At 39.4% G+C, this 13,503-nt stretch overlaps 1 protein-coding gene and 1 pseudogene across 2 annotated transcripts; one reads left to right on the top strand and one right to left on the bottom strand.

The window, feature by feature from the left end:
- The first annotated feature begins 2,415 nt into the window (after positions 1 to 2,415).
- On the top strand, positions 2,416 to 9,310 carry LOC103863676 (annotated as a pseudogene).
- A 232-nt stretch (positions 9,311 to 9,542) lies between these two features.
- Positions 9,543 to 13,226, bottom strand: LOC103863563 (ribonucleases P/MRP protein subunit POP1). 2 transcript variants are annotated; one of them, XM_009141313.3, is made up of 10 exons: positions 12,540 to 13,226; positions 12,356 to 12,452; positions 12,163 to 12,270; positions 11,849 to 12,079; positions 11,634 to 11,752; positions 11,088 to 11,540; positions 10,882 to 10,990; positions 10,291 to 10,778; positions 10,031 to 10,201; positions 9,543 to 9,931 (listed from the first exon to the last, which is right to left on the bottom strand). In XM_009141313.3, exons 1-10 carry the CDS (start codon positions 12,998 to 13,000, stop codon positions 9,724 to 9,726), a joined length of 2,445 nt encoding a protein of 814 aa, XP_009139561.1. In that variant the 5' UTR covers positions 13,001 to 13,226; the 3' UTR covers positions 9,543 to 9,723. The 2 variants fall into 2 exon arrangements, with proteins under 2 accessions (XP_009139561.1, XP_009139562.1); XM_009141314.3 differs by having other exon boundaries at positions 11,088 to 11,537.
- Positions 13,227 to 13,503: the final 277 nt, after the last annotated feature.

The following is a 13,503-nucleotide window of genomic DNA, read 5'->3' as shown; positions in this document are numbered from 1 at the left end:
ATCAACTTATACAGGCTCATACAGACTCTGTAAACCAAACCGGGTGATCTGCATTCATGTGGACAACGAAAAACGGTTGCACCCTAGCACTACGGGCTAAACTATCCGCCATTGAATTTTGTGTCCTTGGAACGTGGATGTTTTCTGCTCGGAGGAAACTCTCTCTCAGGGTCTTGAATTCTTCCAAATAAGTTGCAAAAGCTGGTCATTCTTCTGGTGTCAAAACCATCTTCACCAAATGAGAACAATCCGTTACAAACGTAACCTGGAATTAATGTAAATTTTTCATGCATACCATTGCCCATAGTAGCGTTTCCATTTCCACATGAAGAGAAGAGAGGCTAGCCCGAACATTCCTCGCCCCCAATAGTCTAGCAAATCCTTCTTGAGTGCTGAGCCAACCTTGTCCAGAAAAACTATCGCATTTTTTCTAGGAACCATCTGTGAAACACCAGCGTCCTGGAATTGACGGCAGAGCCGTAACCGCAACGTGTGGTACTGTCCTCTGTACATTGAACATTATGGCATCTGTACATTCAACATCTGGGCCTCAGGCCATAATGTTGACTATGTTTCTGCCAATTTAAGCGTATTCATGGGATCAATATCCAGATTACTAAAAACTTTATTATTACGACATTTCCATATGTACCATAGAATCCAAGCAAACTGATGATCCTCCATCTGCGGTAGAACTCTCTAGAAGAGATGATCCATGTTTGTGAATAGAGAACTTGTGGGAGAGATTTCGGAATTTGATGGTATCTTCGAGAGAGCCCAAACTTGGAGTGCTGGAGGACATTAAAAAACACATGGTTTATCGATTCCTCATGAGCTCCACATCTTGCACAACAAATATCCCCTTGAATCCCTATCCCTTGTAGATTCTTCTTAACCGCGATACACCATGTCACTAGTTGCCATAGGAAATGTTTTAACTTTGGTGGGCACCGTATTTTCCAATAAAAGGCCTTCAAGACGTCAACTATAGGGCCTATCAAAAGTGGTGGTCTTATCCTATATGGATAAATCAGTTCCACCTGATATCTTGATTTAACTATATATTTTCCACTTTTTGTAAAGTGCCATCCATCCCTATTTATCTTCTGAGTCCTACTCAGTGGTATACTTTCTATAAGTTTCGCATCCTGTGCATAGTTCATATATACTAGAATGGCAAAATATTATATATATTTATTGGTATACTATTAAGTAACTAAACCTCAAAAGCGTTCATAATTTCATCGCATTCACGTGGCTCCGCCTTGCACATGAAACGCGCATCCCCGTAATCTTTCATGGATTCTCTGCATGATTTAGAAGGCTAATGAGCGCTTCCGTGCATAAGATTAATACGAAGCACTTGGGACCTATGGAAAAGCTTCGGAACAATGCATTAATTTTGAAAAATCTTCCTTACTCTTTGGTATGAGGATACCTGGACATGTCAAGGATACTCTAAAACAATCAACTGGAATTGAAGATGAGGGAGGAATGGGTTCCTATCTTGGTATCCCTGAAGATATTAGTTGTTCGAAGGTGAGGCTCTTTGCCTTTCATAAGGAACAACTACAAAACCGTGTTAATGGTTGGACAGGAAGATGGCTAACAAGGGGAGGAAAGGAGGTGCTAATAAAGTCTATACTGCTGGAACTACCTACATATGTAATGTCAACACTTCCTCTCCCCCTGGAGACTTGTGAGAACTTATCTAGTGCCATTGCACAGTTCTGGTGGAGCTCGAACCCTCCTAAGAGAGGAATACACTGGGTTAAGTGGGAGAAACTCTGCAAATCAAGGGAAGAAGTAGGAGTAGGTTTCAGGATGATCCATGAATTTAATCTCGCATTACTTGGGAAGCAGTTATGGCGATTAGTGCAATTTCCGGACTCTTTACTGGCAAGAGTCTTGAGAGGACGGTATTTTCGATATAGCTCGCCGCTGCGACTAATCGATGTTAACAATCCCTCGTATGGGTGGAGGAGTATAATGGCTACAAAGCCATTAATAACGCTCGGGATTAGACAAAATGTACACTCTGAGAATGAAATTAAGATGTGGGAAGATCTTTGGATCCCAAAGATACCGGCAAGACCAGCTAGGCCAATTGCACCAGTACTTCACCCAATGATGCCAGTAAGTAGTTTGATGATTGGAAATCCGAAGAGATGGAATACTGAAATGCTAGAGAATTATGTCCATCAGGAGGACATCACATTGATCCAGTCACTGACCATAAGCCAAGACTACTGTCGAGATGGATATTGCTGAAGCTATACGAAGAATGGTATGTACACTATCAAATCAGGTTGTTGGATGGCAACAAATTTGCTTAAGGAAAAGTCATTGGAGGCACATGAACCTAGTATCACAAAGCTCCAGGCCTTTGCTTGGAAAATAAAATCTCCTTCAAAAATGAGACATCTCATTTGGCAGATGATATCGGGCCAACTAGCAGTAACAAGTAATCTGACTCATCGCCATATGCGATGCGACAACTATTGTCCTCGTTGTGGTGCAGATGATGAAACTGTAACTCATGCCATCTTTGAGTGTCCTCCTGTCGTTCAGACATGGGCACATGCGTCAACCCCAACACCACCAACACTATTCCCAAGTGGAAGTCACTTCACAAATATAGATTACCTCTTCTGTCGGAAGAATGATATCGTAGAACCAGAATTGGACAAGGACCCTTATCCTTTGATCACATGGTATATTTGGAAGGCAAGGAACGACAAACTCTTTAGAGGAATTGACAGGGACCTTTTGGAAATTGTCAGACACGCTGAATCTGAATGCCAAGCTTGGTTTGACGCAAACCAAAGACCGGACGGAATGGTGGAAGAACAAAATACAATAGGGATTTCAATCTCCAAGCAATGTATGATAGATGGGTCATGGACACATGATGCACTCTTTAGTGGTTATGGATGGATATGGATAAATTCAAGTGGAGTGATGCAACTATTGGGAACAAGAAATCAACGACGACGAATTTCACCATTGCACTCTGAACTAGAAGCTTTATCTTGCGACATGTCAATCTTTTGGGACTGACTGCAAGGACTTAATCTCGATGACCAAAGACCCTGGAGCATGGCCGAGGTTTTCTACTGAGCTGGAGGAATTTATGAAGTTGAAAGCAAGGTTCACGGAGTTCTCGATTGTTTTTGTACCTCATCAGGAAAATATATCGTCTGATTCATTAGCTAAGATAGCGAGATCTTTCCATAGGGAATTGTATTACATTGGTTGTTCTGTTCCGGTCTGGTTTCCCAGACCACCTCAAGCTTGAGTAATAGAATAGCCGTTTGAGGAAGAAAAAAATAATAAACCTCAAAAGTGTAGGTTAATAAAACAAGTCATTTGTTTTGTTGTTCTAGAATTAGATAATTCTTCAACCGAAATGGTGAATATACTAGACAAACATTTGTATTTCGAGTCTACACTTATATTCTATAACAGTTTGATATATTAGATTTGAGCACTAACCTGTGAATAGGGTTTGCCGATGAATTTCTTCAAAATTTTGATTCTTAGATATGTATATCGAGTGGAACTAATTTTTACAGATATATGTTCATTTTTTTTTAAATTGACATTTATGTAATTCATTGAATTCACAAAATAAGTTAAAAATGAGCAAAACTCATATCAGTGAAACAAAAACGAAAACGAAGACACGATTTTATAGATTTAGAAAATGTAATCACTTATGAAGAATAGTAAACAAATCTATAGCAGAAAACCTAATTCTCTTTCGCCATTTTACAATCGAAGTTGGCTTTATGAATTTTGGTGTTTTGTGTCATCCACAAAACTTAATTTCTTTTTGTGCATATAAACTCTCAGAAGGATTATCATCTAGTGGACATTAAGAAATGATCTTATGTATTAATAGTATAGATGTAACATTTAATTATTATCCAAAATATATTATTTAACATGTTGATTTTTATGTCCCCACATATTAATCCCATTTAATACTAGGCCTTAAATAGATTTGATTTTATTCGTGATATGCGATTAATTTTTAGATTCCTTAATTGTACAATGCAAATCACATTTAGATGCATATGACAAAACAAGTCGATTTGTGCTGAACTAAACTCTGCGGGAGCTTTCTTTGGTCTAATCTAAAAGCAGGTCTTATGTTTTGAGATATATTGCGAGAGTGTGGTTTGTTCCAAGTTACCCATATTTTCATTACTCACAGCTATCTCTGTCTCTTCCTATTGCTCTCAGTTTAGCAGATTCAGCTCCAGAAACACAACAAAGAACCCTAGTTGTCACATTATCTTATCAAAAGGAAAACTATTATTACGTCTCAGACTTGTACTCCTCTTTCACATTCTTGAGTTATTTTTTTTTTTGGTGTACGAAATGGAAGAGATGAAACAAGTTAGATAGGATTCAAATACTCTCATCTAGATGTTTTTAGCTTCGCTCTTCTGTTTTAGTGACGAGAATTGTAAATTGAAACCTAGAGATTTAGGACTATAACCAGTTTTAAAATTTGCGTTTTGGTGTGTTGTGCTGATTGTTCGTCTAAACTCTGGAACGAAATTTTTCAGTGAAGGAGAACAATCATATATAAGTTGTTGCAGCTTGGAGGATATAGTCAGAAGCTGTCGTGCATGTGTGTTCGAGTTTGTGATTTAGAGTCAAGAAGCTAAAGATATATAAACGGTTGTTGCATTCTCAGGTAAACAACTTATGTATCAAAGGATTTTCTGCATCTAGAATGAAAAGTTTCTAGAACTAACTTGCCCATAGCTTATGTAACTTAACACTATTTAACTATGAAATGTTAATTTACAGAAGAAGTGATGGTGAATGTTAGAAAGTTTGTGACTTCTCGTCCAATATTTGTCTTCTTCCTCTTGGTAATATTTTCTTACTTGTTAATTCTTTTTATAATCGTTGGAATATATATATTACTTAATATATAAGGTTTTGTGTCGAATACGTTTAGGCATTTCTGGTGATTGTTTTCGGGTGCATACCGGTCACGATTTGGCTCAGAACAACTAAGAACGTAACAGACGGCATTGTTTTTTGCACTGAAGGCCTCCGGTCAAGTCTAGTTTCTGATATTGAAAACATCGGAAAATTTACCTACCAGAAGACCAGTTCATCTACCACCGGTTTAGCCAACATTATAGATTCTTATCTCACAAACAATGATACTCATTTCAAAAAGATTCAAACACAGGTTTGTTTAAATTAATTTACGTCAATTCATGATTCTAGTGATTATACTAAGAGATATTAACATAACGGCAATGATATTTTTGTCCTTGTTGTTGTTATGTTTCAGGTCGCACCGGTGTTGTTTAAAGCTTATTTAACGATCCCTCAAGTCTCACAAGTTTCGTACATTAGCACGGACGGTCTCTTGTTTTCTTACAAAACAGAACTGAACGCAAGCGTCGCTGTCTTTGCGAACTCTTCAAGCGGTAAAGGAGACTACACTTGGTACACTCAAACCGTCGATCAGATAACCGGTCGTCTTACCGGGAATGCAAAGAAATCTAAGCCTGTGGATGTAACCCATAAAGACTGGTTCCAAGCAGTGCAGAGAAACCACACTACCGCCTTTGTGGGACCTGGTTTAGGAGGAGAAGTTAATGAGGCTATGTTTCAGAGCGTCGTTAGCTTGTACAGCAAGAAAGGAGCTGTTTCATTAGGGTTTCCGGTTAAAACGTTAATCGATTCTTTGAACCGTTTGCATCTAAAGGGTGGAGAGCTTTACTTGTGGACCAAGGAAGGGACCTTGATTGTTCCTGGAAGATCACTAAATGCTACTTTCTTCATCTCCAATGGCTCCATTTGCTTCGGTAGAGAATCGTCTCATTGCATCCCCGGAAACTGTAGTTCTCGTGGTTACCAGGTGGAGATCGGAAGATTGAAATTCCAAGCTTTTTGCTCTGTTCTTGAAGTTTCCGGCGTACCTCTGGTAAATGTTAAATCATCTTCTGATACTCTTTATAGATTCATAACTTTGTTTCTCAGATTCTTCCCTTGTTTTTTTTTTCCAGAGATACACACTAATGTTTCCCAACAAAGAAAGAACACCAAGCATCCGAAGTGCATCGCTATATCTTCTTGTTGCAACAATGTTATTGGGCTTGTGCTGGCCTCTAGGGTTTGTGGCGTGTATGGTGAACGCAGCAGGAAGAGAGATGCATATGCGTGCAACATTGATAAAACAAATGGAAGCAACACAACAGGCCGAGAGGAAAAGCATGAACAAGAGTCAAGCCTTTGCAAGAGCTAGCCACGATATAAGAGGTTCCCTTGCCGGGATTACTGGTCTTATTGATCTATGTCATGACTCTGAAGAAGTTAGACATGGGTCTAACCTAGAGTCTCGTCTTAAGCTAGTGAATGGCTGCACCAAGGATCTGCTTGGTAAGTTTTTTTTTTTTTGATTAACTGGGCTATGCCTGACCAATAGAGACTCTGATTCTTGACCTTTTCTTTTATGTGTTTTGCAATGTTTTGAAAACCGGACCAGATATTGACTTGACACTGAGCTAGGTCAATGATCGGACTTGTCCAACCGGTTCAACCGGGTTTTAAATTTTAAATTAGTTTTAGATTAAGTAACTATATATATAACTATAAAATTATGATTTATAAATTTTTATATAGTTGTTAGAATCTAAAAGTGATATGAAATTTTTTAAAATAATATAAAATATAATGAAAAATCATTTATTTAGATAGATATTTAAAAATATATATTTAAAAAAAACATTGCAGATTTTAAATATTTTTTATTTGAATTTGAGAACGGATCACCGGGTTTAGCGAGTTTCACCAGTTTTTGACCGGATTTGCCGGTTCAACTTCAATCCGGTTTTTAATACAACCCGAAATCGATTAGAAGGACGAGTAATAGGCCGACCAGCCGGTCCGGTTTTCAAAACAGTGGAGTTTTGTCACCTTGAACCCTAACAGTAAGTCTTGTAATGTTGTTTTAAAACAGATTTGCTTAACTCTGTTTTGGACACGAGCAAAATCGAAAGCGGGAAGATGCAGTTAAAGGAAGAAGAGTTCAACCTAGCAAAACTTGTGGAAGACGTCATTGATTTTTTTCATCCCGTGGCGATGAAGAAAGGGGTTGATGTGGTTTTGGATATGCACGATGGCTCGGTTTTCAAATGCTCTAACGTGCGAGGAGATGGTGGAAAACTGAAGCAAATCCTCAACAATCTTGTCAGCAATGCGGTCAAGTTCACGGTCGAGGGACACATTTCGATCCGAGCTTGGGCTCAGAGGACCAGTTCCAATGTGATCCTTGCACCGGAAAATAAAAGAGGTTTATCAAAGTTTTCAAAGAAGAGTAAAGACCAGGCCGGGTCACCGTCGAATTCAGTAAGAAACAATGGGAACATGATGGAGTTTGTGTTTGAAGTGGATGACACAGGGAAAGGGATACCAAAGGAGATGCGTAAGTCGGTGTTTGAGAACTATGTTCAGGTAAGAGAAACAGACCAAGGACAACAAGGAACTGGATTAGGACTTGGGATTGTGCAGTCTCTGGTAAGGTTAATGGGAGGGGAGATAAGAATCATTGACAAGGCCATGGGAGAGAAGGGAACATGTTTTCAGTTCAACGTTTTATTGTCGGCAGCATCAGAGTCTCAAGTGAGTAGACAGGACACGGAAGAAGGAGAACACATGCATGGGCTTATTAAAACTTCATCGGGAGGTAGCATGAGCATACGGAACATGAGCCCTAGGTTACACAATTGGCTCAGCTCAAGTCCAAAGCAAGAAAGGTCTCGAGTGGTTCTTCTGATGAAAGATGGAGAACGTAGAAGGGTTACAGAGAAATACATAAAGAGCCTTGGAATAAAAGTCACAGTGGTGAAAAAATGGGAGCATCTGAATCATGTTCTGGAGAGGCTTGGGGTTTCACGTCAGGGTTCCATGGGAAGAAACGAATCATTAAGCTCTAGCTCAAGGGAGTTGCCTTTGATTGGCATGGATGGGATTGATTCAAGAAGCCAGACTCCTAAAAGAACAAGGCATGGTTTCTCTCCAGCTCTCCTTGTGGTGATTGATGCGGAAACAGGACACTTTCTTGAGCTGTACGACATTGTTGAACAGTTTCGCAGAGGCATGCACCATGGTCTTTCCTGTAAAGTTGTTTGGCTTAATGATAGGGGACATGGAAGTTTGAGAGGGGAAATTAGCTGTTCTAAACCCTTGCATGGATCATGTCTCAACCGAGTGCTGAAGATGTTGCCTGAATTTGGAGCAACCGAGCCAAAAGAAGACAAACAAGGAGCTTTCAAGCCTAGTGAAGATGAGTTGTTGAGTGGAAAGAGGGTTCTGTTGGTGGATGATGATCGTATAACATCTTCAATTGCAACAATAAAGCTGAAAAAGATGGGAGCCTCTGAGGTCAAACAATGCTACAATGGGAAAGAAGCTGTGAGATTAGTGAGTGAATGGCTTACACAAAGAGAGCATGGAGAAGGAGGTTCATCAGAAGTGCTTCTTCCCTTTGACTACATATTCATGGACTGCCAGGTACATTTTATTTGATAAATCCTTCTTCCATAAATTAAGGAAAACGCTACATGGTTCAAAACTCCTACTGCATCATCATCTTTGTGGATACAGATGCCAGAAATGAATGGATATGAAGCAACTAGAGAGATAAGAAAAATGGAGGAAAAATATGGAGGTGGTTTGCATATACCAATTATAGCTGTATCTGGACATGAACTTGGTTCAACGGAAGCAAGAGAAACCATACAAGCTGGAATGGACGCCTTCTTGGAGAAAAACCTGAATCATGACCAACTTGCAAAGGTCATCAGAGAAATCACAAGCAAGGTATGGGCTCTCTCTAAACTAGTATTTTAAGTTGCTTATATCATTAGGCTTTTCTATTCTCGTTTCCATGGCATACAAATATTTTACATTTATCTGTCACAGGTTCAGAACCCATAAACCGGATTTTGATGGAAGAGGGGAGCTATGGATGCAAAACCATCTCCAGACTCCATCATCTGAAATTTTGATTGGTTTCCAACGGTTTCAAAGGGGGGGAGTACGCTTCTATCAGATTCACTGCTAGCTGGATGAATCATTTATCAGCATTCTCATCTTCCACAAACTTTAGAAAGCAAGAAGCATTTTAGGCCGCTTCTCTTTTTTGATGCTATCAGATTAGTTTATATTTTTGAGGCCTTCTCGCCAACTCTTCGGTTCTTGGTTCTCTTATTTCTAAACTCCGAGCTATCGTTCATTCTTATCCGAAAACCTCTTATCAGCCTGAGAAAAATAAGAGAGTTATGGTCAATAGATTACCAACAGACTAAACCCACAAGAACTGAACAAAACTTACGCTAAAGATGCTTTGCGCTTCTTTTCCGATGATGATTAGCCATTTCATTACTCTTTTAATTATCATTTGAAGGGTTGCAGAACAAGGGAAGAAACTTCAGCATTGGAATAACCGTCACTTACTCAGAATTTCATGTTCGGTTGAAGAAGAATGAAACAGAAGATACAAGTTAATCTGAAACCAGCCTATTCAATATTAACACCAGTGATATATATCCATATTCCCATAAAACTTGCTTTTGGTACTATAAATAATCAAAATGATATTCTTTTAAAGATAAACAAAATGTGATTTGAGACAAACAAAACAACAGTGTTGGGACTGGTGGCGGAATAAAAAAGATTGGCATTTTAAAAGCAGTGGACATCATCACCAGAAGCGTCTTGTTGCTCCAAAACAATAGTGGCAAGTGCCAGTCTATAAGCACAAGATCTTAGGTTTCTAACCAGAACATAAATCTCCTTCTTTCTCCTTTTAACATCTTTCCCTCTCCATTGCTCTTCTCTTAGTCTCCCTAACAACACTGCATCACACAGAGCTGCTGCTGTCGGCTTTTTACTGCACATTATTATAACAAGTTTTAAGAACTCAGAAACCAAATCAGCCTCTGGTGATTATTAAATCAAGATCTTTATGGGTTATTTTTTTGTTTTTTACCTCCCACGGACAAATCCTGTCGTCACAAACCCAATTGGCCATCTATGAGATTGCTTTGTGTGAGTGTCTTCAGAGACATTAAGTTCCCAGGTTCCAGAAGGTTGTTCTTGGAAGTAACAACTTACAGAAGATTGAGGGATTGTAACACGCCCTTCTTCTCCTTCACTGCAGCTGTGAAACATAAATGCAATACATCAGAAATGTCATCCCAATGTAAAATGGTTTAACTCATTCACAACAAGATTTCTAGGAGATGTTACCCGGATTTTAGTAATGATAAGTCTGCGAGAGATGGTGCACATACAACCGCGCCTTCTTCGAATGAACCTTCCTTGAAAGCATGTAGAAGAACTCTGACAAGGCATAGTTTGTTATCACTCCTCTTATGGATCTGACCTCTGGCTTTCGTTTCATCTTCTTGAATCGTCTCCGCACTATTTGTGAAAGTTTGGAGAAAAGTAGGCAGCGAATCTGGTGTTCTTGCCACGATACCATCGAATAGATTAGCACCATTTCTGAAAATCTCCACTCCACTAGTCTCACCGCTTGTGATCTTTTGATCTGAACTCTCTTTGAAACAACGCGTGACATGGATACTATTCCATGGAGGCGGAATGGGAATTCTGAAAGGTCTCACTGCAAGAGGTCGCCTTTGTGCCTTCTCCTCCACGTCTGCAGCTTCGCTCATTGTTAAAGACGAATATGCTTTGCAGTCAGGAAAATCTGATGGGAAAAAGGGCAAACCAGCCTGCCAAAAAAAAGAGAGTTGTTCAGACGTTTCTCAAGTCTAAGGTTTAAAGAGAATCATATCAGTAATGGATTAAAGTTCCAAAGACAGAGAGGAAATATACATCACAAGAAAGCCAGCGTTTCTCCCTCTGACCTATTGCCTGAGCTCCTTTTGAGACAAAGGCATTCCAGAAAACTTTGACCCAACTAAGGGGAAGTATGAGAGACCATCTGAAAGACCATAATAATTATACGATTATTTGTGGATCCTTAAAGATATTGATTCTATATAACAGCACAGAAACGATTCAACTAAAGTGCAGATTACCCTGTAGCTGCATCCCCAAGCTTTCTATGTTTAAGAAGCAGTAAAGGACAAGACCTCGAACTCCTTGGCTTGCTAGATATTTTAGGAAACTCATCAGCTGGGTCGTCGATGCAAAAAGACTTCATACGACTCTGATGCTTCTCCCAACACAATATGTTCTCTTCTTCTGGAGGGTACAGTTCACTATTTGCATCCCATAAGCACTTGAAAGTTTCAGCCTCTGTGCTGGTTGTCATCATCTCAAGTGACTCAGTAGGCTCCGTTTTGGTCATTTCAACTGATATTGCACTATCGTCACAAGGATTATTCGGGATTAACCGCGGATCCATGACAAACCGTGGTAAAATAGCGCAAGATGGTATGCTCTCCTCTTTGTAAGGATCAGGAACGTCCTTAACTTCAGCTTTTTCCATCGAGCATTTTCTTAAAATAGAGGGAGGATTCTCTGAGCTACTGCAAAAGACAGAGAAAACTGAGATAAGAAAATCTTCCCTTTGTTCATTTGCGTTCTTACAAAACCGTTATATATTCACTTAAGAGGCTTACCTTGTAACAGGATGTAGGGTCTTTTGCAGAAGCTGAGATGCTTTTGTACCAAAAAGCTCAAGTTTTGCAAGCTGTCCCTCGAGTGACAAGCAATCAACTAGGACACCTGTCTCGTTCATCTGAATGAAGGAACTTCAAAATGTCAATATCTCCACAAAAATACGTATAGCATTAGGCACACTACTAGAGTCATCTAGGCACAGTACTAAACTTACCTGTTTTTGACAAGCTAATTTAAGAGAAGCATATCCCTCACTGAAGGAAGAAGCATGGATCCACACCCAAAGTTTTCGAGAGTCTGCATGAGCCCCATTGGAGACTAGACCATCATTTCCTACGCAGTCACCCACTTCCTCCTCATCCCTTCTCTTAGGTAGCTGAGAAGGTCTCCACATATAAATTACAGGAGCAATCACCTGAGAAACTGGTGGTTCGACATGATAAAGCTGAAACAAAACAGAAACAATTATGATTACATCCTCTGCTGAAGGTACTGTTTTCTGTTTTACTCAAAAGTGAATCACTATACCATGGAGTTTCCATAACTAAGGCCTGTGAGAATAGAGTCGAAGACTTCCTTGGAACGAGATGAAGGAGAAGGCTCCAGTAGCATGTTTAATATCGACAAGAGTGAGCCCTGAGAAGTTCGAAGCCAGATAACATCAAGATAAAAAAAAAAACTTAATTAGAAGAATCTCTCAAGAATTAGGGTAAATGCTCGCCTCTGGACCCTCCAACTGCACAGCAATGTGATAGCTAGCATCGTGCACAAGAACACCTTGCCTAGACTTGTTCAAGATATCCCTAGATCCCCTTCCTCTAAAACCATGACAGAAAAAAAAAACAGCCTTAAAAAAGGCACAAACTATATTATACTAATGAGAAGCAACACACTGTGAAATTTACCTGCCATGTAAACCAAGAGGAAGGTGAAAGCCCCAAAGCTTAGTCATAGAGAAGCGTTTAGCATGCCAGACATGTGTTCTCAGCCTCTTTGTTCCATCACCAGTGGTAGAAAAACCCGATTCAGGGTTCCCTTTAAGTTCCATTCTCCTCTTGACTCGTCTTGGGATCTTTGTTTCATGAGATGATGATGCTTGTTGAGCAATAGATAATAATAATGACTCAGATCTTTGCCTCTTAATGTTACGTCTCTTTGAAGGTTGGCTAGTGTAGGCATTGGTCCTTCTCCTCTGGTTCCTCTTAGACCGGAAGTCCTTGTTCAAACGCTCAGACACTATGGAGTGAAGAGATTCGAGCTCTGCTGCCCTAGCCTCCGAGAATTTCTGGACGCTGATTTCTCGAGGGGCAAGCGACGACAGCCCTCCACCTCTTTTCTTATTGTTGTTCCCATTAGCCGAAGCCATTAGAAATCAATATCACAGACTTGTTCGAATGAAGAAACCCTAAAACCAAACCTTTTTCAGAAAACAAAAGTATCGTTTTTTTCTTCTCTTGGAAAAATTGGTCCAGACAATTTGTCGAACAGATGGCGCGCAGGAACAAGGTACTGCGCCGGCAATTGGACAAGGACAGAGATAAGCGGCTTGACTGAATCAGAAGTGGTTTACTTAAACTGTAGATGGGTTGACCTTAACCGTAATTTATTTTTTCGAACAAAAGAAATAGATCTTGATGGGCCTAGACAGAAGCAAACTAGAGCTCATATGTTTGTCAGTGATATATGAGAAAAAAGAGGTAAGTAATCATATACTCCTGCTATTTTTGAAAAATGTCATTTAACAATTTTTTCTTCTTATACAAAAAATATTATTTTAGAATTTCGATGCAGTTTCAGTTTAGTATTACTTACAAATACAATGATTCTTTAAAATAATTTTACTTCTTTCAAATATTATTGATTTAATAT

Source organism: Brassica rapa, chromosome A04 (assembly GCF_000309985.2).
Source record: "Brassica rapa cultivar Chiifu-401-42 chromosome A04, CAAS_Brap_v3.01, whole genome shotgun sequence".
Classification (NCBI taxonomy): domain Eukaryota; kingdom Viridiplantae; phylum Streptophyta; class Magnoliopsida; order Brassicales; family Brassicaceae; genus Brassica; species Brassica rapa.
This window is presented reverse-complemented; position numbering and strand designations above follow the sequence as displayed.